The sequence below is a fragment of the Aquarana catesbeiana genome, linkage group LG03 (genome assembly GCF_042186555.1).
Source record: "Aquarana catesbeiana isolate 2022-GZ linkage group LG03, ASM4218655v1, whole genome shotgun sequence".
Lineage (NCBI taxonomy): Eukaryota > Metazoa > Chordata > Amphibia > Anura > Ranidae > Aquarana > Aquarana catesbeiana.
In genome coordinates, this window is record NC_133326.1 from 330,850,233 (window position 1) to 330,877,424 (window position 27,192).

General features: G+C 44.6%; 1 protein-coding gene across 6 annotated transcripts in view; it reads left to right on the plus strand.

Annotated features, from left to right (window-relative positions):
- DBN1 (drebrin 1) overlaps positions 1 to 27,192 on the plus strand; it is a 167,314-nt gene that overhangs the window by 88,047 nt on the left and 52,075 nt on the right. For all 6 annotated transcript variants that reach the window (XM_073620506.1, XM_073620507.1, XM_073620508.1 and 3 more), the window contains exons 2-3: positions 9,506 to 9,561; positions 12,546 to 12,658. In XM_073620506.1, coding sequence (XP_073476607.1) covers positions 9,506 to 9,561; positions 12,546 to 12,658 — 169 coding nt within the window. The remainder of the gene's footprint in view (positions 1 to 9,505; positions 9,562 to 12,545; positions 12,659 to 27,192) is intronic.

Below are 27,192 nucleotides of genomic sequence, written 5' to 3' on the forward strand. Positions count from 1 at the left end.
AAATTTGTCATGGGTATCTGATAAAATTGCTGTCAGCTTTTCGTTAACCATGGTATCATTAATGCGATTTTTAACTGCTTCAAAACTCAGGGCTGGTGTTTTCCATGATTTTGCAATAGTTAATTTAGTTGCAGTAAGTATATGGGATGCAAGCTGACGTTCTGGGCGCAACAGTTCATTGATTGGTTTCCCCAAGAGGGCCTCAAAAGGGTCCCTCTTTATAGTAGTATTGAAAAGATTTCGGAGAAGTGTATACACTCTGATCCACAGTCTGCATACCTTAGGACACTTCCACCAAATATGTGCCATCGTGCCCTCTTGTGTGCAACCTCGAAAGCATAATGGGGAATATGATGGGATGAACCTCGCTATTCTGGCAGGGGTGTAGTACCATCTATATAATATTTTGTAAGCATTTTCCAAGAACAAAACATTCTTGGAGCACTTGGATAATGAGATTGTCATGGCCTGCCAGTCCTCCGGGTCAAGTTTTTTACCCAGCTCCGCTTCCCAATGAAGTTGGTATTTTCTAGTGGGCGGTTTTGTCGAATTGATAATGGCTGCGTAAATTAATGAAATCAGACCTGGGGACTGGGGTCGTGATCTACAAAGATATTCAAAGTGGGTTAGAGTATAAGGGGGGTCATCAGATCTTATCAGGGTTAGTAGAAAATGTCGTATTTGCATATATCTAAAATGCTCCCTTAGGGGGATATCATGTGAGGAGCGTAAAGCCGCAAATGTTGTGATCCTAGTTGGAGAAAGCATAGAGTGGACATCCACAAAGCCTTGCTCAGTCCACCATCGAAACTGTTGCGGATTATCTTGTCCTGGTGGAAACAATGGGCAGTGCAGGAGGGAGAGTAGGGGGAGATGCGGGGAGATTAAACCTGCAGAGTATTTGACAGAATCCCACAACCTTAGTGAATGGGCCAGACAGGGGCCCATAGCACTAGGGCGATGTTCTCGAGGGAGCCATGGAAGAGAAGCCAAGGGTATTGGGTGAGAGTCTACCATATCCATAGCGGCCCATAACGGCATCTGAGTTTTTTCATGGAGATGAGATAATGGCGCTATGGCTGCAGCTATGTAATAAGCTTGTAGGTTGGGTACAGATAAACCTCCATTAATTTTTCGAGCAAATAATACCTGCTTATTAATCCTGGGTTTCTTAAAGCCCCAAATAAACTGCATAATCTTGCGCTGATGAATACGGAGAATATGGGAGGGGACCTGTACCGGGAGAACCCTGAAGTAATACAGTAATTTTGGGAGGTAGGACATGCGGATAGTTGTTATCCTGCCGAACCAGGATAACGGGAGAGCGGACCATGAGGAGAGCATTTTAGTGAGATTTCTAAATAATGGGGGGAAATTGGCTTGGAATAAACCTGAGTATGTTGGGGTGAGTTGAATACCAAGATAGGGTAGAGAATTCAGCCATTGAAAAGAAAAGTGTGACTGTAGGGAATCTAATTCAGGTGGGGAGAGGTTTATTGACATTGCTTTGGATTTAGCGGGGTTGACCGAGAGGCCCGAAAAGGTGGCAAAGGTTTCCAGAAGAGTTAGCAGGTTAGGGAGTGTGATTCTTGGTTTGGTGATAGTCAATAAAATGTCATCCGCGAACATAGACAGTTTATGCGGGGTTCCCGCTATCTCCACGCCAGTTATATCAGGATGAGATCTAATGGCTTCCGCTAGGGGTTCCAATGCCAAAATGAATAACAATGGAGAGAGCGGGCACCCCTGGCGAGTTCCCCTTTTAATTGGGAAGATGTAGGATTCAAACCCGTAGTACTTCACCTTGGCTTGAGGAGAGTTATAGATAGCTGAGATCCAGCTCATAAATGATGTGCCAAAACCAAAGAGCTTCAACGTTTGAATCAGGTAAGGCCAGGACAGTGTATCAAAAGCCTTATTGATATCCAAAGATAAGAACATAGTTTCAATGTGTCTGTTATGAACAATATGTTGTATTTGGAGAAGACGTCTTATTGCGTCCCCTGCCTGTCTACGTGGGACAAATCCCACTTGCTCTATTTTTATTAGACGTGGAAGGAAGGAGTTGAGGCGGGTGGCTAGGATCTTTGTTAAAATTTTCATGTCGATGTTGATGAGTGATATGGGCCGAAAGTTAGCCCATGACGAGTGGTCCTTATCTGGTTTGGGTATCATGACTACGTTGGCGGTCAATTGGTTAGGTGTAAAGTGACAACCATCCTTGACTGAATTATACATTTTAGTTAAATGTGGAGCAATGATATCTGCCATTTTCCGGTAATAAAGTGCCGTGAAGCCATCAGGGCCCGGCTTCTTGCCCACTTTCAACTCCTTGATACATTGGAGTACTTCTGAGACCTGTATATCACGGTCCATCAGGGATGTATGAGTTTCAGACAAGGATGGTAATGTTAAATTCTTAAGGAAGGTATCTAGGCCTTGGGTTGAAAGGTGATCCGGTTCCGAATAAAGTTTAGTGAGGCGGTGTCTAAATTCCTCCAGGATTTTTTGGGGGTTACCTGTTGGGGAATTGTGGCGGGTGCGAAGGGTGATAGGAGAAAATTTCGGGGCGAAGGTGCGTAGTCTATTAGCTAACATAGTATTAGGTTTATTCGCTTTAATATACCATTTTTGTCGGGCCCATCGTAGAGTTCATTCTGCTTCGTCAGTCAGGCATAAGTCTAAATCTGTGCGGGCTTTATCTAAGAGTTTGCGGTTATTGGGGGTAGGTGTTAGTTTGAAGGCCTTGGTCGCGGTCTCTACTTTTAATTCAAGTTCTTGTCGAGCCTTTGCTCTCTCTCTTTTTTCCGTCTAGACGCTATACGTATGACATGTCCTCTGAGGACCGCTTTATAGGCTTCCCACAGTGTAATTGGGGATGGTACTGAACCTGTGTTAATTCTAAAATATTCTGCTGAAGCTTCATGGATATCAGCAAGAATCTCTTTGTGGGATAGGAGAGAGTCATTCATCACCCATGGGGAGAATTGTGATTTACTCAGTAAAGAGCGACAAACCGTTAGAATGGGATCATGGTCTGACCATGGGGCTGTAAGGATAGAGATTGATTCTATTATGGGAAGATGTTTGCGAAGTACGAGCATATGGTCAATCCTAGAGTGAGAATGGTGAGGGTGAGAATAATGGGTGTAATCCCTACTCAGGGGATGGAGTTCCCGCCATATGTCTATTAGGTCAGAGTTCTGTAGGGAGGATAAAAAGGAGTTGGCAGCCGGCGAGGGAGGTTTATAGTCCGGTGGGTATTTGTCAAGGGAGGGCTTTAACGTTACATTAGAGTCTCCTGCTATCAATAGGGTACCTTTTTGGTGAGATCGTATCAGAGAACAGACATGGGTAAGAAAGGGCCCTGGATTAGTATTCGGGGCATAATAGGACATGATCGTTATCTCATTATCCTGAATCGTGCCTTGCAAAATTAAATATCTACCATCTGGGTCTGCTATCTGCTTACTGCAAATAAATGGAACCTTTTTGCTTATGGCGATCAGAACGCCTCTATGTTTAGTAGATGCGTTGGCCAGAAATACCTGTGGGTATTGTGCCGCAAAGTATTTAGGGCAAGAGGTTGTAGAAAAATGCGTTTCTTGTAAACAAGCGATGTCTATTTTTTGTTGTTTTAGATATTTGAAGATCTTGACCCTTTTCTGGGGGGAATTCATACCCTGAACATTCAGGGTAAGCCAATTAAGGGTCATGGGATCAGGGGGTTTCTCCTATATGAAGTTCCAGTCAGACATCCCGCGGACCTAGGGGAAGGGAAAAAAGGAGGGGGGGCAAGCAAAGGGCACCAGAGAAAAAGAGAGGCAGGTAAGGTAGAGGTAGTAAGAAAATCTCGAATTCGGATAAACAACAATACCTTGGTTGCTTTATCTTGTGGGCTGAAAGACCCACATTCGAGTAAGACATTGGCCGAGACAGCCGACTCGGTCAAGTGCTCACTCATCGGGGGTAGCATTTGTCCAACGGGACCCCCGGCCTATCATTTAACAATCATAACTTGTAAGTGTACGGTGAGAGCAGAAACTAGAAATCTATAAGCTCAAGTTTAGTGGAGATAAATTTAAAACAACAAAACTAGATTATTGTTGGTGAAACAATATAGTACGTGAAGGTACAATCATAACTTTGTCCCCGCCGGCCTGGACCCGAAAGCCAAAAGGCCTCCAGACCCTTGACCACCGGGGAGATTGATCCAGCCCCTCCGCACCCCTCCCGCCCCCCCTTACGGAGGCAGCGGCGCGGGGCACGGAAACAACTGCCCGCGCCATAACAGAACTCCACGTAAGGGAACTCCTGCGGCTGCGGTTTCTCCCTCCCCCCACCACGTCAAACCCTAGAAACAAACAAAGATGTTATAGTCACATTCCTGCATTAAATGGATAAAATTATCCTGAAGACTTAACCTGGAAATAAAAAAAAAAAAAAGAGAAAAATTGAAGAAGTATATAAAAAAAAAAAAATGTATACTTCTTCTTCAAACGTGGGTAGTCTTCATCCTGGGAAGATGCTGGTGAACGTCCATTTGTTTCTCTTCAATGTCCCTTCTTGCACCTCACACCGCCATCTCACTAATGGGGCGGACCTTGGTGAGGTGTCCTTTAAAGTTCTTAGAGCATAGGACTAGATTTCCTGTAGTGGGACCAGTAATTCCTTACCCAAAACACTTATAAGTTCCAGGTGTAAAAGCAGGAAACAACAAAAAAACGGGCTGATCGCGGCCCGGGATCAGGCTACAGAAGGGGGCCGGATGTCGTTGAAAACAAACAAAATAGAGTACCCTCAACCATTGTTAGATTTATGGAACTTCTGGGACTGTAGTTCTCGCAGGGCTTGGGAACCGGGTTGCGAGCGTTGGGAGCCTTGTCGAGAAGGCCTGGAGGGTCCTGGTCTGGAGGAGGAGGAGGATGCCGCCTCCATCTGGGAGGATGGAAGGTCCAGTTGGAGATCCTGGAAATGACGCTTTAACTCCGCTGGAGATGTAGCCTGAAATTGGCGACCAAAATGGGAGAAGGATAATTTGAAGGGGAACCCCCATCTGTATTTGATCCCCTGTGTTTGCAGTATTTGCAAATATGGCTTGAGACTCCGCCGTCTAGCAATCGTGACCGGCGAGAGATCAGCGAACAATTGAAGGGAATTTCCCTGAAATGAGAGAGTTTGTTGTTCTCTTGCCGCCTGCAAAAGCTTTTCTTTAGTACGGTAATAATGGAATTTTATGATGACATCTCTCGGGGGGCCATCCGTAGGTTTGGGGGCCAGAGATCTATGTATGCGATCGAATTCAAGCCTGTCCACAGGGATCTCTGGGGCCAATTCCTGAAAAAAGGCCATTGCCGTGCCCTGCAGGTCATTCACCGTTTCTGGGATACCGCAGATGCGCAAGTTGTCCCTGCGGGCCCTATTTTCTGCGTCTTCTAATTTGTCTCTCAGGGACTCCAATTCTGTTGTTCGTTTATCTACCTCTTCCTCATGGCCCTCTAAGACTGTGGTCGCCAAATCCATGCGTTGCTCTAATTGATTAGTGCGGTGGCCTATCTCTTTAAGGCCCCGCACCAAATCTGAGGAGAGTTTACGTGATGCCACAGTAATTTCATCCCTTACTATGTTACGGAATCTTGCCAAAAGATTGTCAGAGTCCAGGGGTAGAGGGCTTACCAGATCTGTAGGGAACTGTTGTAAGCTGTCCGTAGGAGATGCAGGGTTGTCATCAGACATGTGTGCAGCGTCCTCCCGCTCTGGAGGCTTGAGCGCCATATTGGATTTCCCCTTGCCTGGCGCTGTAAGAGATTTCTGGGGCTGCCTGGCTTTCTGCTTATTTTTTCCGGACCGGAGCATCACCGGCAGAGTCCCGGGACGTTCCGGAGTCCGGATCGCTGTGTGTGCTGCGGCCCCGCTGTTTCTGCTCGGTGTCAGGCCGGGTTAAGGATCCCGTCGGCGCGGAGCGGAGGAATCACACAGCCATTCCCGTCGCTCGCGCGCATGCGCCCGGCAATAGATTGTTCTCATTGCTTTAAGAGAACCTATGTGTGGGAGTCTCTAGTAGTATAAGTCTGGAGAAGATTGGGGTTAGTTTACTAAAACTGGAGAGTGCAAAATCTGGTGCAGCTGTGCATGGTAGCCAATCAGCTTCTAACTTCAGCTTTTTCAATTAGGATTTGACAAAAAAAGAAGAAAAAAAACTGGAAGTTGATTGGTTTCTATGCAGAGCTGCACCAGATTTTGAGCACTCCAGTTTTAGCAAATCAACCCCAGTGTTAAAGCACATAATGTGGCTTACATCTGTCTTTTGAAGATAAGAGGTCTCATCTAATATAGTGTGAGCTCTGTTTATCATCAGCTGGCTTAATGGGACTCTCTTTTTATGAAAAATGTAACAAATTGGCAAGATTTTGTAAAACTGTGTGGATGACCACATCTTATGCTTGGAAGCACTTGCAATCACTAGAAAACTCTTATCTGGGCCAGCTGTTGCGTTTGATCTCTAAATCTGTCATATCACTTGCAAAGATAGGGTTCCATATGCAGTGACTGATTTAGACTTTGGGGGGGGGGGGGCAGGGGCACTTCAAGTTTGGGGGCTCCTCAACATAGACATCAAATTATGACAAATAAAAAAATGAACTGGAATGATGAACCTCATTTGTTCTAAAAAAAAAAAAAAATGTTAGGTTCTGAAGAACACACTTGTCTGATTTTTTTTGATTTTTCTCAATTATATTGACTGTAAGAATACACATTACACCGGTAACTGGAACTAGCAAGTCATACATCCGTAATCCATCACACTACAATATTTACAAAAAGTATTCCTACACTTAGAATCTACAAAATCTTTTACTAACTCATCATACTCTTGCATTCACTGCTCTCGACAGCCAGTAGGTACAGAGTACTTAGGCCAGCCATAGACTGTTCAAATCTTGGCTGGTTCAGCAGGAAGTGGCTGAGATTTAACCAGGCTGGCTGATAGTACCAAGTTGATCGATCAACTTGGGTACAACCAGCCTGCTGGGTTTTACATCTGATTATCACTAGTGGCTTGTATAGCCATTGGCAATAATCACTGTCTTCTCCTGGGGCGATGATGGCTTTCCCCCCTGCCACCGTGGGAGAATACAGTGGCTCAGTGGGAGGGATCCCCCTATCATTACTGTGTTTGATGGGGGAGTTTAGTGTTGCAAGAAATATATTTGCTCTGTGTTTGGGCTGCTTTAGTCTTTCATGGGTCAATGTGGTTCTCAGATAATTCTTTATCGGTGCCGATTTGCCGAACAACTTTTCTCCCGACCAGCATGCTCGAATATATTCTAAGAGCTACAATAACACCCGGAACGGGATTAGCAAACCTTCATGTAACAAAACTGCCTGTTGAGATGGTGTGAGACATGACCGGAGCTTGGCAAGGGCTGCAAACTGGATAATTTGCTCACAGTACAGATTACTGTTGCCCTTGATAAATCTGACACTGTCTGGCTACTAACTATGGTTTCAAGATGAGTTTGGCAACCTTTACAACATAATACATTTTAAGAAATAATCCACAAACACCTTAGGAAATAAGGTGCACAGTCTGTATCAGTGTCTGTCTCTGGAAAGAGCAGGGTTGACATTTTTTAGTTTGTCATCATTTCAGTAACACTACTCCTCTGCAAACAATTTGCATGTTGTCATTGTTGACACATACTACCTTAGAGAGAGCAGTGACACATGACAGTCACAAGAAGGCCTGAAGTTCCAACACGTGGGCTGAGACTGAAAGCCAAGTTTTACCTTTTCCTTCTAGCACCCAAATGGGAAAGATGGGGCTCAGGTGGGCAGATTGGAGCACTTTTTGTTTTCTGAGTTGTTTATGAACCAAATTGTTTGCATTTTGATGCACATTCTGTAAACATTGGTAAGAGAACGGGGTAGATGTAAATGACTCTGGATTTTACTACAGCTCTGCACACATGAGAGATCCAGTTTAGTTCCAATGCCTGCTTTTTTTCAATTCTTATGACTGACTGTAAATGCAGTGCCACAAATTTTATAGAACTACAATGAAACAGGTATTTGGTTTCCAAAATATGTTTGTTTTTTTTTTGATAGCCTCAATGTGTGGTTGGGGTGTGCTGAAATGTTGACGATATCCTACTTTGAATTTGCTGAGTCTAATTCTGTGTCTGTTGATGTCATTTCTGTTTATTCAACCTAGTCACTGACTTGGCTCTATAGATAAATCATTTGTCCTCCAGAATTTTAGTGCTTGTCAGAAACCAGGGAAAACTGGGTGCGTAAAAAGTGCCAAGACATTTCCTAAAGGTATTGCATTCTGATGGCTGAATGTTTTCAGACAATGCAATATTAACTATATATGAATTCCCTTTTTTTCTTTTACATGCCATTGTTTATATTTTCTCCATATTTGCACACGTACCAAACTGTTTAGTAGAAATGACAGTTACAGGGGTTGGGACAAACTGAGGAGTTTCAAGAAGGTTTAAACCGTATGAGTAAAAGACCTGTTTTGAAAAAGCGAAAAATATAAAGTATGACATAAAGCAAATACTCTTGGTTGGACATGTGCGGTTTGTTTAGTTTCCGAATTGAAATTCAGACAAATTTTTCTTATTTGGAAATTTGGATGTATCCGAATTACAATGGTAACAAATTTTAAACAAATCCAAAATAACTAAACAACATTTTGTACGAAATTCAAATGATTTTCAATTTGAATCAAATTCCAATGATTTTTCAAATCAACTAGAAATTGAATTGAATTCAAATTTCCAAATAGAATAGAAAAACATAGAATAGAAAAACAAAGAATAGAAAAACCATAGAATAAAAATAGAATATAACCATATTCTGAAATTCAAATTTCAAATAGAATACATTTGAATTTGAATACAATAGAAAAAAAAAAGACTATAATAAAATAGAAAAAAAAGCTTTTTCCGAAATTTGAATACAAAAAAATAGAACTGAACTATATAACAGTTTTCTGAAATTTGAATTTCGAATAGAATACATTTGAATAGAATGGAAAAACATAGAATATAACAGAATAGAATGGAAAAAACAACAGATAAGAATGTAATAGAAAGAATATAACCATCTTCCGAAATGTAAATTTCAAATAGAATTATATATATTTTTTTTTTATGAAATTTGATTCGTATGGATTTCAAATGGAATTCGAATTTTACAAAACAAATTTAACCAAACGAATTTATGTAAATAACAAAACAAATTTATTTCGTTCTGCACATGTCAACTCTTAGTGCTGTTGGCATTTAAAAGGGTGGCATAATGTAAATGAAAAATAAACCACCCTATATGCCCCAAGAAATCTCTAGCTAGTAGCTACAGGTTAAAAAAAAAAAATGAAAATTTTAAAAAATGAGGCGCTCTATGTTCCCCTATTCAGAACTGTATCCCGATTTTTGTATTGTTTCGATGTCTAGGCAAGTGCTGTTTCAGTCATTGTTCTGTCTTCTTACAGGGCTCTCTACACATATGAGGATGGCACAGATAATCTCATGTTGGCAACAACAGGGGGTAAGTGGTGAACTATCATTGTACCAATACAAAATGCACGGTTTATGTTCCATTCTGTGCAGTGTTCTTCCTTTTACTGCTTCTTCCCTATTGATTGCTGGAGGGTTCTGAGTCTAATAGATGTAAGGAGTGCCTTCAGTTTTGATCAGCCAATCTGCTATAACATGTTCACTATCAGACTTATTCAGTGAACTACAGGAAGCAAAGTGCAAGGACAGCGACTTTGCTTGAAGTGGTTGTAAACCTCAGCCATGAAAAATGAACCAAGCTTACAGTGCATCTGGAAAGTATTCACAACGCTTTAATTTTTACACATTTTATTATGTTACAGCCTTATTCCAAAATGGATTAAATGTATTATTTTCCTCAAAATTCTACACACAATACCCCATAATGGCAAAGTGAAAGAAGTTTGTTTGAATTTTTTGCTAATTTATTAAAAATAAACAAATCACATGTATTCACAGCCTTTGCCATGACACTCAAAATTGAACTCGGGTGCATCTCGTTTGCACTGCTCATCCTTGGGCTGTTTCTACAACTTGACTGGAGTCCACCTGTGGTAAATTAAGTTGATTGGACAAGATTTGGGAGGGCACACACCTGTCTATATAAGGTCCCACAGTTAACAGTGCATGTCAGAGCACAAACCAAGCCATGAAGTCCAAGGAATTCTCTGTAGACCTCCGAGACACGATTGTATCGAGGCACGGATCTGGGGAAGGATACAGAAAAATTTCTGCAGCTTTGAAGGTCCCAATGAGTACAGTTGCCTCCATCATTCTTAAATGGGAGAAGTTTGAAACCACCAGGTCTCTTCCTAGAGCCACCTGCCCAGGCCAAACTGAGCGATCTGTGGAGAAGGGCCTTAGGGAGGTGACCAAAAACCCAATGGTCACTCTTGACAGGGTTTCAGCATTTGTGGAGAGAGGAGAACGTTGCAGAAGAACCATCTCTGCAGCACTCCACCAATCATGCCTGTAAGGTACAGTGGCCAGAGGGAAGCCACTCCACAGTAAAAGGCACATGACAGCCCCTCTGGAGTTTGCCAAAAGTCACCTGAAGGACTCTGACTATGAGAAACAAAATTCTCTGGTCTGATGAAACCAAGATTAAACTCTTTGGCCTGAATGGCAAGTATCGTTTCTGGAGGAAACAAGGCACCACTCATGACCTTGCCAATACCTTCACTACAGTGAAGCATGGTGGTGGCATCATCACGCTGCGGGGATGTTTTTCAGAAGCAGGAACTGGGAGACTAGTCAGGATTGAGAGAAAGATGAATACAGCAATGTACAGAGACATCCTTGATGAAAACCTGCTCCAGAGCGTGCTGAACCTCAGACTGGGGCGAAGGTTCATCTTCCAACAGGACAGTGACCCTAAGCACACAGCCAAGATAACAAAGGGGGGTCTATGGGACAACTCTGTGAATGTCCTTGAGTGGCCCAACCCAAGCCCAGACTTGAACCTGATTGAATACCTCTGGAGAGATCTGAAAATGGCTGTGCACTGACGCTCCCATCCAGCCTGGTGGTGCTGGAGAGGTCCTGCAAAGAAGAATAGGAGAAACTGCCCAAAAATAGGTGTGCCAAGCTTGTAGCATCATACTCAAAAAGACTTGAGGCTGTAATTGGTGCCAAATGTGCTTCAACAAAGTATTGAGGCTGTGAATACATATGTACATGTGATTTTATTTTTTAATACATTTTCAAAGATTTCATACAAGCTTCTTTTACGTTGTCATTATGGGGTATTGTTTTTAGAATTTTGAGGAAAATTACTGGATTTAATCCATTTTGGAATAAGGCTGTAACTTAACAAGAATGGAAAAAGTGAAGCGTTATGAATACTTTCCGGATGTACTGTATCTCTCTATAGTGTGCACTTATTTCAATTAAGATAACGAATTGTCACTTTTTTGCCTGCTGCTTTGTTCCTCTGCTATCAGCATGAATTACGTCTGACAAGTTTTCCCGACATGAAGAGAAAAAAGTCACAGGGATCGCCAACCTATTGACAGCCTCAGCTCTGTTCTTGTGTGCTGTGCAGAGGGGCTGTGTCCCTTCCCTCCAATCAGCTGTCAGAGCTCTCCTCACTGATCTCCACAGCCCTTTTTTTTCTGAATGCTCAGACAAGCTCTAAAATTCAGCAGTTTGAATGAATGTGGAGAAGAGCTGCAGCTAAACAGGTACAACTTATGTAGGAGGATTTATTTAATCTCTGTATATCACCTGAGGCCACTCACTTCACTGGGTATATGTAAGGGTTTAAAACCACTTTAACTCAGACCAGAACAGGATGGATTTTTTTTCCATATACTGAACTTTAGTCTGTGTTTTATTCATTGAAGTCACTTTGTTGTCACAACAAATTTCTGGCAAGAGCAATTTCCTGCAAATTTCCTGTATGCTTACCTCTTCTGCAGCCCCTGTCTTTTTTGCCTTATTACACTACTGCATCCTCCTTCAGTCTTTTCAGCATTTGACACTTCCTGGAATGTCAGATGCCTGTGTCCATCCTCTGACCCCTGCATCACTACAGGACTCAGGAGTTGCCTAGTGGTTGCGGATGTAACCATAGTACGCGACAGGGGAAAGAAAACATCCAAACACTCCAGGAAGTTGTGAATGTTGATGGACTGGTACTTTGTTGGAAGTGCAAAATTTGCCAGCCACTCGTTGACTTTGGCACCACTCCTAATGCTATGGGTGTATTTGCTGGCTGTCCAACAGAGATTAGTACACCTGGTATTGAAAGTGACCACATATGTACAGTGGGGATGGAAAGTATTCAGACCCCCTTAAATGTTTCACTCTTTGTTATATTGCAGCTATTCGCTAAAATCATTTAAGTTCATTTTTGTAGTTCTGTTGGGTTTTAGATAAAGATTCTGCTACTTACACCCATGAAACATGTTCAGTCTACGTTCTTATATAATCTTGGTCAATGTGGTATGTTTGTTTGTTATGTTTTTTTTTCAGGTGGAGGTTTGCCTGACCTTTCTAGCCACTTTGAGAACCAGAAAGTGATGTATGGATTCTGCAGCGTAAAAGAGCCCCATGCCATGCTTGCTCGCTATGTCCTTATAAACTGGGTAGGACATTAGTGTTGTCATGCAGTGTCACCTTTTGTGTTTGTGTGTGTGTGTGTGTGTATGTGTGTATATATGTGTGTATATGTGTATATATATATATATATATATATATATATATATATATATATATATATATATATATATATATATTATTGAGATAGATGTGTGTGTGTGTATATATATATATATGTGTGTGTGTGTGTGTATGTGTATATATATATATATATATATATATATATATATATATATATATATATATATATATATATATATTTTTTAATCTCTCTGTAAGTTTGACTTGAACATTGGGTGTTCACCGAATAGCGAACAATTTCGGGTGTTCGCGGCACATTTAAAAGTCTATGGGAGAAATCAAAAGTGCTACTTTTAAAGGCTTATATGCATGGTATTGTTATAAAAAGTGTTTGGGGACCTGGGTTCTGCCCCAGGGGACATGTATCAATGAAAAAAAAAGTTTTAAAAACGGACGTTTTTTTGGGAGCAGTGATTTTAATAATGCTTATATATAATAAGTGAAACAATAAAAGTGAAATATTCCTTTAAATTTCGTACCTGGGGGGTGTCTATAGTATTCCTGTAAAGTGGCGCGTGCTTCCCGTGTTTAGAACAGTCCCTGCACAAAATGACATTTCTAAAGGGAAAAAAGCCATTTAAAACTACTTGCGGCTACAATGAATTCTCGGTCCCGGCAATACAGATAAAAGAAGTCATTGAAAAAAACGGCATGGGGATCCCCCCAGTCCGTTACCAGTCCCTTTGGGTCTGGTATAAATATTAAGGGGAACCCCGAACCAAAATTAAAAAAAAAAAAAAAAAAATGACGTGCGGGTCCCCCCAAAAATCCATACCAGACCCTTATCCGAGCATGCAACCTGGCAGGCTGCAGTAAAAGAGGGGGGGACGAGGGAGCACCCCCCCCTTCCTGAACTGTACCAGGCCACATGCCCTCAACATGGGGAGGGTGCTTTGGAGTAGTCAAGTAGACAAGGGCCTCATCCCCACAAACCTTGCCCGGTAGTTGTGGGGGTCTGCGGGCGGGGGGCTTATTGGAATCTGGAAGCCCCCTTTAACAAGGGGACAACAGATCCCGCTCCCCCTGTGTGAAATGGTAACGGGGTACAAATGTACCCCTACCATTTCACAAAAAAAGTGTCAAAATGGTAAAAATGACATGACATGGCTTGAGACAAGTCCTTTATTAAAAAATAAAAATGTCCCACAAAGTCATCTTCTTCTCTTGCTGCGCCGATGGACCGGAAAAAAAAAAAAAGGTGACTGACCCGCCTCCACAGGAGGCTCCCGCCGTATGACGCGTCTTTGCTTTCACAGTTTTTATAACTGAGGGCGGGGCCACACCGTGACGTTCCCGGGTGACCCCATCCCCCTCTGATGCACGGGACTCCCTATGGCTTTCCTGGGGGCGTCAGAGGGGGTGGGGCAACCCGTTTCCGTAACCGGGCCCCGCCCCCCCCCTCTGATGGCCCGGGGAAAGCCATAGGGAAGTCCCCGTGCGTCAGTCGCCTCCCAAATCGCCTTGTTAAGTCGCACTGTCTAGTTGCCCCTGTGTAAACCAGCTCTCAGACGTTTAGTAACAGCAGCATGCTTTTTTTTTTCTGTATCACCTGTCATAATGGGGTTAAAAAAAACTAAAATTGGCCCTTAGTACAAAAAGAGCAGATAATCGCTACTATAAGGGGTTCATTTTGTTACTGTGGAACAGTGAAAGTAATATAAATATTATATACACCCAGAATTAGGATATATGGGTATTTTAACTAGGAGTCAGACATGAAGCTATATGAAGGGTGGAAGGGAGATATAAAGCTTTTATATTAACCACTTGCCGACCAGCCACCATTATACTGCGGCAGGTTGGCACGATCCCGCGAGCCATCCTAGCTGTATGTCGGCTCCTTTAAGCGGGATAGCAGGTGCGCCTGCTGCACTGCGGGGGTGCCAATGCTCGTGACCAGCAGTCGCAATGACCGCCGGCCATGAGCGATTGCGTACATGAAGGGCAGAACAGGGATGTGTGTGTGTGTTTGTTTACACACACACACACACACACACACACACACACACACACACACACACACACACACACACACACACACACACACACACACACACACACACACACACACACACACACACACACACACACACACACACACACATATCCCTGTTCTGTTCTGAGAGGAGATGCAGATTGTAATAGCTAGGAACCACGATCTGTCATCTCCTATAGTCAGTCCCCTCCCCCTACAGTTAGAACACAGTCAGGGAACATGGTTAACCCCTTGATCGCCCCTAGTGTTAACCCCTTTCCTGCCAGTGACATTTATACAGTAATCAGTGCATTTTTATAGCACTGATCGCTGTATAATTATCAGTCATCCCAAAAATGTGTCAAAAGTTTCCGCCATAATGTCGCAGTCACTATAAAAATCACAAATTGCCGCCATTACTAGTTAAAAATAAATAAATAAATAATAAAAATGCCATAAATCTATCCCCTATTTTGTAGACGCTATAACTTTTGCGCAAACCAATCAATATACGCTTATTGAGATTTTTATTACCAGAAATAGGTAGAAGAATACATATCAGCCCAAACTGAGAAAAAAAAATTGGGAATATTTACTATTTTTTCAAAATTGTCGCTTTTTTTTTTTTTTGTTTATATCGCAAAAAATAAAAACCGCGGAGATGATCAAATACCACCAAAAGAAAGCTCTATTTGTGGGGGGAAAATTATTAAATGTAATTGTAATCCCTTCTATTACCTCCAGTCTATCAGCCTCCACCTTCTCTGTGTTCAGATGCTGATCTTCCCCGAGTCTTGTGTTTTTTTGTTTTTAACTAAAAAAAAAACAAAAAAAAAAAAACGTTATACTTACCTGTTCTGTGTAATGGTTTTGCACAGAGCAGCCTGGATCCTTCTCTTCTGGGTTCCCCCGCCGACACTTCTGGATCCTCCTGCCTTTAGAGTGCCCCAATAGCAAGCTGCAAAGTATAGTATAAAGCGCCCCCTATAGCAAGGTAAAAAACTTTTACCTTTTAGAACCATTCATTTCCTGCCTAGGACTACATGTCCCATGAGGCATTGCTCCTCACTCATTCACAAGTTCTCAGGCACTTACTGACATGTATGGATGGTGTACTGAGCTGTATGTGTGCTGCACTGTAATACCAGATATGTAAACAATTAATGCAGTCTGTATGCAGGCCAACTAAACGGCTGGACGATTAATCGATTATGAAAATGGTAATCAATTTCATAATTGATTAGTTGATGAATCGATTACTTATTTCGGCCCATATATATATGTAATCTCTATACACGCGGTTTTTTTTTTTTTTTTTTTACTTACTGTGGCAGGCCCTTTCCTCACTTTCTGTGACGTAACCATTCTGCTTCTTCCCAAAGTGCATGCAGGTTGTTCTGAGTTGGGCCCGGTGCACACTTGTGCAATGCACAAACACCGCGAATGTTCCCGCATCGCACCGACTCGCATGTCAGTTCACACTGCCATATGCGAATCACTGGGGAGTGTCAATACATTGTTAACGACACCCCCAGTTCACCTTGCATATCGTACTGCGAACATGGGCGTCCGCAAATAGGGGCAAGGCAGGGCCATTGCCCCCCCCCCGGAATCATCGGGTGTTGTTGGCTGCTTGCAGACTGTATGTGAAGTGTCCGCCGCAATCGCGGCCGCCGCGGACTTTTTTTCTTTGTCTGTTTCTATGAACTCGCCCCCTGATCACCCCCATGCTGCGGCAGCAGAGGCGTTGCTAGGGGGGTGCGGTCCGCACCCAAGAGACACCCGTGGGTAGCGGCATGCCGGCAACGCTAGAACTACCCGCTGCCCTACACTAATCTGCTCCTCTCAGATCTCTTGTGTCCCTCAGCGGAGCAGACTGAAGCCACCGCCTCCTCCTCCTCCCACATCCACACAGGAGGAGGAGACCGAGGGACACCGCTGTGTGTATCCGTCCGAACTGAGGTCTGTACACTTTACTATCTATGTGTAGTCTAGATGGACATGGGGGGGTGCTATGGGAGGGCAGAGGGGGTGTCTATACTGATGGGGGGTCTGCATTGAGGGGGGGGGTGTCTATACTGAGGGGGGTCTGCACTGAGGAGGGGGGGGTGTCTTTACTGAGGGGGGTCTGCACTGAGGGGGAGGGGTGTCTATACTGAGGGGGGTCTGCACTGAGGAGGGGGGGTGTCTTTACTGAGGGGGGTCTGCATTGAGGGGGGGGTGTCTATACTGAGGGGGGTCTGCACTGAGGAGGGGGGGGTGTATTTACTGAGGGGGGTCTGCACTGAGGGGGAGGGGTGTCTATACTGAGGGGGGTCTGCACTGAGGGGGGGTGTCTTTACTGAGGGGGGTCTGCACTGAAGGGGAGGGGGTGTCTATACTGAGGTGGGTCTGCACTGAGAGGGGGGTGTCTTTACTGAGGGGGGTCTGCACTGAGGGGGTGTCTATACTGAGGGGGGTCTGCACTGAGGGGGGTCTGCACTGAGGGGGAGGGGTGTCTTTACTGAGGGGGGTCTGCACTGAGGGGGAGGGGGTGTCTACTGAGGGGGGTCTGCATTGAGGGGGGATATTTATACTGAGGGGGGTCTGCATTGAGGGGGGATGTTTATACTGGGGGGGTCTGCATTGAGGGGGGATGTTTATACTGGGGGGGGACTGCACTGAGGGGAGTGTTTATACTGAGGAGGGACTGCATTGAGGGGGGTGTTTATACTGAGGGGGGTCTGCATTGAGGGGGGAGGACGCCTGAATTACAGCGGCTGGGGGTGTTTTTTAAGCACCTGATTAGAGCCATAGGCTCTAATAGGCGTCAAAAATGGTGACCTACAAGCGCCATGCTGGGCCCCTCTCCTTGATGACATTGTCGAAAAGGGACCGAGCATGGGTGTCCATAAAATTATGCCCCCCCTGAAAAAAGTTCTGCGGACGCCCATGACTGCGAACTGACAGTTTGGACATGAATCGGATCGCATATGTGTGAACACACATGTGATCCGATTCTGGTCCGAACAGAAAAAAGGGTCTTGTGCGCACTTGGACCGAATGCGGTGCGATATCAGCCATATTATCTGTAAGGCTGATATTGCACCGCACAGACATCGCATGTAATGTGAACAGCAGCGAATTAATGTGCGCTGCGAATTACATGCAATGTCTGGCATAGCACAAGTGTGAACCGGGCCTAAGGGAGGAACTACTCTTTTGAATTAACCACTTCAGCCCCGGAAGAATTTTACCCCCTTCCTGACCAGAGCACTTTTTGCGATACGGCACTGCGTCGCTTTAACTGACAATTGTGCGGTCATGCAAGGTTGCACCCAAACAAAATTGACGCCCTTTTTTTTTCCACAAATAGAGCTTTCTTTTGGTGGTATTTGACCACCTCCTATGGTTTTTATTTTTTTCGCTATAAACAAAAAAATGCGACAATTTTGAAAAAAAAGCAATATTTTTTTTAACTTTTTGCTATAATAAATTTCCCCAAAAAATATATATAAAAAACAAATTTCTTTCTTTCTTTCTCAGTTTAGGCCGATATGTATTCTTCTACATATTTTTGGTAAAAAAAATCGCAATAAGCGTATATTGATTGGTTTGCGCAAATGTTATAGCGTCTACAAAATAGGTATAGATTTATGGCATTTTTATTATTCTTTTTTTTTTTTATTAGTAATGCGATTTTTTTTTTTTTTTTTGTGTCCTAGGGAGTGATTCTAACTGTGGGCGGGGTGGGCTACCACTGACATGACAGCTCTCACTGCTCCCGATGACAGGGAAATGCCTTGTTTACATAGGCATCGCCCCGTTCTGCCGCTCCATTACACGATCGCGGGACACCAGCGGACATCGAGTCTGTGGGCACGGTCATGGAGTACGCGGCTTGTCTTAAAGGGGACGTACAGGTTTGCCCATTTGCGCAGCCATGCCATTATGCTGACATATATTGCCGTGCACTGGTCGGCAAGCGGTTAAAATTCATTCTGTGCAATGGCTAGTTATAATCAGTGATAGGCATCATTTTCTGCTTTAAGGTCCAAAACCAGTCTGTGTAGTAGCAAGAAGTTGACTAAAGAAAGTATAAACTACATTGTTTATAATGCAGCATTTCCTTGCCTTTTTGGGGCTATTCACACTATTGAGTTGCAGTAACGCTTTTTTTTTTTTTTTTGGGGCGCATTAGGCAGCTCATTTAATTGAGAGGGATGCCTTATCACCACACACGTTAACGTGGTAATTGGCCACAATGATGTGAATGTGCCCTAAGTGCATATACATAGACTTTTTTTATGATTACCGAATACTTCCTATTAGTAATGGCAAAATTGGACAAGATTGGAAATCTGTTACAATAGAGAAAAGGATTTTGGGGGTTTCCTATAGCATGAGAAGGAGAGTATGAATGTTCAGCCATTCGAACTATCCATTGATTGCAGGTCAGGTGAGCACTCCTGAGAGGGTATCCATGGAGCTGGCTTACCTCTGCTTAATCACCAGGGAATAGAGGAATAGGCTTAACATTTTTCAGCTTGTCTGACATACCCTGTGCAGTGATTTCTTGACCATACAAAGTTAGGTTGTGACAGTTAGACCCCATACACACTATTAGATTTTCTGCAGATTTTTATCTTCATATTTACCAAAACCATATAGTGCAAGGGCCTGCCTGATTGTATACAAACTGACCTCATATTATATGGTTTTGGTAAATCTGAAGACAAAAATCTGCAGAAAATCTAATAGTGTGTATGGGGTATTAGAGTGACAGTTTAACTTTCTATCTTAGGCTTCATTCCCACGAGGCGGATCTGCTGCCACGGAGTCCGCCTCTGTCTGCCAGCTCAGTGGGAGATCTCTCCATTGATCTCTGCTGAGCTGGTGGATGACAGGTCCCTCTCTGCTCACTGAGCGGGGAGGGGCTTGTCGAGCGCCGCTGGTTGCTATAGAGAGATCGGACGAAAACAGACAGCATGTCCGTTTTCATCAGATCTTATCCGATCCGCCAAGGACGGATGCGAACGTAGGGCCATCCCTCTGATTTTAGCGGATCGGACCGGGTCGGATGTCAGCGGACATGTCACCACCGACATCCATCGCTTCATAGGCTAACATGGAGCGCCCGTTCAGGTCCGCTGGCAAAACTGACAGGCAGACCTGAACGGTCCGACCGTGTGAAAGGGGCCATATACAGTACATACAGTGTGTGTGTGTATATGTGTGTGTGTATGTATATATATATATATAAAAAATTCTACACACCCTTGTTAAAATGTCAGGTTTCTGTGATGTAAAAAAAAGGAGACAAAGATAAATCATTTCAGAACTTTTTCCACCTTTTTTAATGTGACTTTTAAACTGTACAACTCAGTTGAACAACAAACTGAAATATTTTAGGTGGAGGGATGTTAAAAAAAAAATAAAATAAAAATCATATGGTTGCATATCTGTGCACACCCTTAAACGAATACTTTGTTGAAGCACCTTTTGATTTTATTATAGCACTCAGTCTTTTTGGATATGAGTCTATCAGCATGGCACTATTTGCCCACTCTTCTTTGCAAAAGCACTCCAAATCTGTCAGATTATGAGGGCATCTCCTGTGCACAGCCCTCTTCAGATCACCCCACAGATTTTCAATCAGATTCAGGTGTGGGTTCTGGCTGGGCCATTCCAAAACTTTAAACTTCTTCTGGTGAAGCCATTCCTTTGTTGATTTGGATGTATGTTTTGGGTCGTTGTCATGCTGAAAGATGAAGTTTCTCTTCATGTTCAGCTGTCTAGCAGAAGTCTGAAGATTTTGTGCCAATATTGACTGGTATTTAGAACTGTTCATAATTCCCTCTACCTTGACTAAGGCCCCTGTTCCAGCTGAAGAAAAACAGCCGCAAAGCATGATGCTGCCACCACCATGCTTCACTGTGGGTATGGTGTTCTTTTGGTGATGTGCAGTGTTTTTGCGCCAAACATGTCTTTTGGAATCATGGACAAAAAGTTCAGCCTTGGTTCCTTCAGACCGTAGCACATTTCTTTCTCGAACATCACGGGACACAGAGCCACAGTAATTACTGATGGGTTATATAGGTATCACTGGTGATTGGACACTGGCACACCCTATCAGGAAGTTCAACCCCCTATATAATCCCTCCCCCTTGCAGGGATACCTCAGTTTTTACGCCAGTGTCTTAGGTGATGGACGTGTAAAGATGTCCTGTGCTGAGCTCCAAAGGGAATATCCTAAGATCCTATACTGGGGCAAGCCAGGCGAACCGGATCCATTCAAAGTGTCTTTTCATGGCCGAATTGAATGGTACCCGGGCCTCGTGTCCGAAGAAATGGGGTTTTACCCGTAATGCTTCTCTTTTTAGAGAGCTGGACCCCGCAGATCAGAAAATGGCTTTAAACTTCCTAATTTCTGGCGAGGTGCTTTACGGTCCCAGAACTGTTGGATCCCCCTATTCGTAGGGGGCCCCAGTCTCTGACGGTTTTTTCAAACGGAGCCCACCGTGAGAGGTGAAGATTGGGTCTGTGTAAACAGCACCCTGCGGCTGGATAAGGTAAGAGGAGATTCCACAGAATTTTTGAGTTCTAGTGGCTTTTCTCCTTTAAGGTAAATGCATGCTATGCCTATTGTGACCACCGGGGGCTGCCAAGAGCACAAACCTGCACATGCTGACTGTCTGTCTCAGGTGTTTTCATCGCTGATTATGTCCCAGCGTCTCAAGCAGGCTGCAAACAGGTAAGGTGGAAGGGGGGATTTCTCATGTTTGAATGTTCCCCCCCAGGCTAGAGAGGGGCCACAGGGGTATAGAAAGTGGTTATACCACCTGGGCTCTGCGGCCTAATGGCCACCATCTCTGAAGATAGCCGTTCAGGCAGATCTTGTTACCAGCCTCCCTCCCTCCCCCCCCCATCCCCAGCCTTTCTCCAGAAGCATGACAGGAGAGTCGGCAGTGCGGGAAGCGCTCGTTTTTTTTAAAACTTGAGGGGGGGGCGGTAGAGGAGGGGGGCGGGACATCAGCACAGAGTGCTTAGACTCCCACTCAGGCCAGCTGCAGGCTATTAAAGGCACTCTGTACAGGTTCACTCAGCCTTCTGAGAGACACAGAGCTGACGGTCGCATGTAAGGTGGGACACAGGCATTCTCCTAGGCAGCATTTACTGAAGTAACACCAGACTGAGCATTGGGTAGCAAGGCTTTTAGCCAGACTACATCGCTCAGCGGGCAGTGTTCATTTGTATACCTCACACCTTGTTGCTTTGCACTATGGGTAGAAGAGGTTCAAGCACCCCAGGAACCAGAGACACTAGGGGATCTCGTTCAGGTTCTGAGGGCCCCCTGTCGGCAGCATCCCCCCCCCCCCCTAAAGATGGGCCAGGGACGGCTAGCCAGGGAGAGCCATCAGGGTCAGGGGCTACACCTGCTTCTGGCACTTCAGCCCCTGTATATATTACACAAGAGGTTTTTTCCTCAACCATTAATGGTCTAGAGGAAAGATTAATGGCCGTGATTACGTCTTCACTCAGTGGAAGAAAACGCACTAGGCTTTCCTCTGTTCCCCAAGACCCTCAGACAGAGGAGCTCTGAGATAAAGGAGATGAATCCCTTTCAGAGGTTCAGGATGGGACGGATGATTCCTCTTCGGAGGAATCGGGTGGAGAGGGACCCTCTGCGACTTCCCAAGAGGAGAAAGTCTTAGTGCAGATCCTCACTGGATTGGTCCGCTCCACATTTAAGTTGCCCATACCTGAAACTGCTAAAGAATCCTCTTCTGCTTTGGGGTCACTGAAACCTTTCCAAGCAGCACATGCTTTTCCTGTTCATACTTTACTTGAAAAGCTCATTTATTCTGAGTGGGATCACCCAGACAAACGTTTTTTTCCGCCGAGAAAGTTTTCAACGCTTTATCCGATGGAAGAAAAGTTTATTAAAATGTGGGGAATACCGGCTATTGATGCCGCCATTTCCTCCGTAAATAATAGCCTGACTTGTCCTGTAGACAATGCTCAGATGCTCAGGGATCCTGTAGATAAAAGGATGGAATCCCTATTGAAGGATGTTTTCTCCTTAGCAGGATCAGTGGCCCAACCTGCAGTAGCAGCGATTGGAGTCTGTCAATACTTAAGAGACCATGTTAAGCAGGTCATCAAAGTATTACCTGAACAGCAGGCCCAGGGGTTTGCTAACCTTCCAGCGGCCTTATGCTTTGTGGTTGACGCCATTAGAGATTCTATCGTGCAAACCTCCCGTCTTTCACTGGGGTTGGTGCATATACGTAGAATCCTATGGTTGAAAAATTGGTCAGCCGAAGCACCATGTAAGAAGCTACTGGCTGGGTTTCCATTTCGTGGTGCAAGGTTGTTTGGAGAGGACTTGGATAACTATATCAAGAGAATCTCTTGTGGGAAAAGCACTCTCTTACCTGTCAAGAAGAAGAGTAAGCGTCCCTCTTTCAAACGGACTCTTTCCCCAGCGCCGGGGGCTTCAGCCTCCAGGCAGTCTCGACGGCCGCCTCCATCGGGGTCCAGAGACAAGAGTCAACCCCAGGGACAAAAGAAGTCCTGGGGAAAGAAGCCTACTAGGCAAAACACTAAGACCTCTGCATGAGGGGGCGCCCCCACTCACTCGAGTGGGGGGAAGACTGCGACAGTTCTCAGAGCTCTGGCAGGAGGACTTCCAGACAGTTGGGTAATCTCCACGGTAACCTTAGGGTACAAGCTGGAGTTTCAGGAATTCCCCTCTCCTCGGTTCCTCAGATCAAATGTTCCCAGAGACCCAAAGAAGAAGCAGTCGCTCCTTCTAGCGTTAGAGCGACTTTTGTCGCAGGAGGTCATTATGATAGTTCCCGCAAAGGACCAGGGATTGGGCTTCTATTCCAACCTTTTTACGGTCCAAAAGCCAAATGGGGATGTCAGGCCCATTCTGGACTTAAGGGATCTGAACCGATTCCTAAGGATTCAATCCTTCCGCATGGAATCAATTCGAACAGTAGTTCCCACCCTGCAGGGAGGAGAATTTCTGGCATCAATAGACATCAGAGATGCATATCTGCATGTGCCCATTTTTCCTGCTCATCAGAAGTTTCTGCGCTTCGAGGTAGTAGGGCGCCATTTCCAGTTTGTGGCTCTGCCTTTCGGGATAGCCACTGCACCTCGAGTGTTCACAAAGATCTTGGCTCCTCCTCTGGCCAGATTAAGGGCTCAGAGTATAGCTGTCATAGCATACCTAGACGACCTGCTCTTGATAGACAGGTCGGTAGCCTCTTTGAATGGAAACTTGAGGACCACGGTCAGGTATCTAGAACACCTGGGTTGGATCCTCAACTTAGAAAAGTCTTTCCTAAAACCAGTAAGAAGACTGGAGTATTTAGGTCTGATTATAGATACAAGCCAGGAGAAGATATTTCTACCCCAGGCAAAGATCACTGATTTGAGAGAGCTGATTCTGACAGTAAGGACCAAGAAGGGTCCCTCAGTCCGCCTTTGTATGAGGCTACTAGGGAAGATGGTGTCTTCATTCAAAGCAGTTCCATATGCTCAGTTTCACTCAAGAATGCTGCAACACAGTATTCTGTCGACCTGGAACAAGAAGGTTCAAGCATTAGATTTTCCGATGCACCTGTCGCATACGGTGCGTCAGAGCCTCAATTGGTGGCTCATACCCGAAAACCTGCAGAAGGGGAAATCCTTTCTACCGGTTTTCTGGACGGTGGTAACAACAGATGCCAGTCTGTCAGATTGGGGAGCAGTTCTGGAACAGGCTGCGGTCCAAGGGGTATGGTCCAAGAGGTATGGTCCAAGACAGAGAGGACCTTACCCATCAACATTCTGGAGATCCGGGCGATACATCTAGCTCTAAAGGCCTGGACTATCAGGCTACAGGGTTGTCCGGTCAGGATCCAGTCCGACAATGCCACAGCAGTGGCTTATGTCAATCATCAGGGAGGCACCCGGAGCCGAGCTGCTCAAAAAGAGGTGAACCAGATCTTAGTCTGGGCAGAGATGCATGTGCCATGCATATCGGCAGTTTTCATCCCGGGAAAAGAGAATTGGCAGGCGGACTATCTAAGTCGCCAGCAGTTACTTCCAGGGGAATGGTCTCTGCATCCCGACGTCTTTTGGGCCATATGCCAAAGATGGGGGGTTCCAGATGTAGATCTCTTTGCATCCCGATTCAACAAAAAGATAGACAGATTTGTGCAAGGACAAAAGATCCTCTTGCATGCGGGACGGATGCGTTGGTGATTCCGTGGCATTGGTTCTCACTGATTTACGCATTCCCGCCTATTCTGCTACTACCACGACTCCTTCGCAGGATCAGACAGGAAAGGAAGTCGGTACTTCTGGTGGCCCCCGCTTGGCCCAGAAGGACTTGGTATGCAGAAATAGTAAGGATGACGGTAGGTTCCCCGTGGACACTACCGGAACGCCCAGACCTGTTATCTCAAGGTCCAGTGTTCCATCCTGCCTTACAAACGCTAAATTTGACGGTTTGGCTATTGAGACCCACGTTCTGAAGAGTCGTGGGCTCTCAGGTCCTGTCATATCTACCTTGATTAATGCAAGGAAGCCAGCTTCCAGGATGATTTATCATAGAGTCTGGGAGGCTTATATAACCTGGTGTGAATCCAGAGGTTGGCATCCCAGGAAATATGTCATAGGTAGAATCCTTGATTTTCTACAGATGGGATTAGAGATGAAGCTGGCCTTGAGTACCATCAAGGGCCAGGTCTCTGCTTTATCAGTATTATTTCAGCGGCCACTTGCTTCGCATTCTTTGGTCCGAAACTTTATGCAGGGGGTGATGCGTCTTAATCCTCCGGTTAAAGCGCCCCTAAACCCCTGGGACTTGAATTTGGTCCTGGCTGTGTTACAGAAACAGCCTTTTGAACCAATAAGTCAGATTCCTTTGGTCTTGTTGACAAGGAAATTAATTTTTCTGGTGGCCATCTCTTCTGCTAGAAGAGTATCAGAATTAGCAGCTCTTTCCTGTAAGGAGCCTTATTTGATTATACACAAGGATAGAGTGGTACTACGCCCTCATCCTAGTTTTTTACCGAAGGTGGTTTCTGATTTTCATTTAAACCAAGACATTGTTCTACCTTCCTTTTTTCCAGATCCCTGTTCTCCGGAAGAGAGATCTCTGCATTCGTTGGATGTAGTAAGAGCAGTTAAGGCCTATCTAGGGGCAACTGCTCAGATCCGCAAGACGGATGTTTTGTTTGTGCTGCCAGAGGATCCCAATAGAGGACAGGCAGCGTCAAAAGCTACCATTTCTAAATGGATTCGACAGTTGATCATTCAAGCTTACGGTTTGAAACAGAAGATTCCTCCGTTTCAGATCAGGGCACATTCCACAAGGGCTATTGGTGCTTCTTGGGCAGTGCATCACCAGGCCTCTATGGCTCAAATCTGCAAGGCCGCAACCTGGTCTTCAGTTCATACATTCACCAGATTCTATCAGGTGGATGTGAGAAGGCATGAGGATATCGCCTTTGGGCGTAGTGTGCTGCAGGCAGCGGTACAGGGTCCTCAGGTCTGATTGCACCCTACTTGGTCGTGATTCCCCCCCTCAGGTAGCATTGCTCTGGGACATCCCATCAGTAATTACTGTGGCTCTGTGTCCCGTGATGTTCGAGAAAGAAAATTAGGATTTTTTAAAACCGCTTACCTGTAAAATCCTTTTCTTTCGAAGGACATCACGGGACACAGAGGTCCCGCCCCTCTTCTAATACACTATATTGCTTGGCTACAAAACGAGGTATCCCTGCAAGGGGGAGGGATTATATAGGGGGTTGAACTTCCTGATAGGGTGTGCCAGTGTCCAATCACCAGTGATACCTATATAACCCATCAGTAATTACTGTGGCTCTGTGTCCCGTGATGTCCTTCGAAAGAAAAGGATTTTTACAGGTAAGCTGTTTTAAAAAATCCTATTTTTCCCTCATGATTTTGGGAGACTTCAGATGTATTTTTGCCAAATTTAGCCGGGCTTGGATGTTTTTCTTCGTATGAAAAGGCTTCCATCCTGCCACTCTACCCCATAGCCCAGACATATGAAGAATACAGGAGATTGTTGTCCTATGTACCACACAGCCAGTACTTTCCAGATATTCCTGCAGTTCCTTTTAATGTTGCTGTAGGCCTCTTGCCAGCCTCACTGACCAGTTTTCTTCTTGTCTTTTCATCAATTTTGGAAGGATGTCCAGTTCATGGTAATGTCACTGTTGTGCCATATTTTCTCCACTTAATGATGACTGTCTTCGCTGTGCTCCATGGTATATCCAATGCCTTGAAAATTCTTTTGTACCCTGATACCTTTGAACAATGAGATCCCCCTGATGCTTTGTAAGCTCTCTGCGGACCGTGGCTTGTGCTGTAGGATGAGACTAAGAAATTGTCAAGAAAAACCTACTAGAGCAGCTGAACTTTATTTGGGGTCAATCGGAGGCACTTTAAATGAGGCAGGTG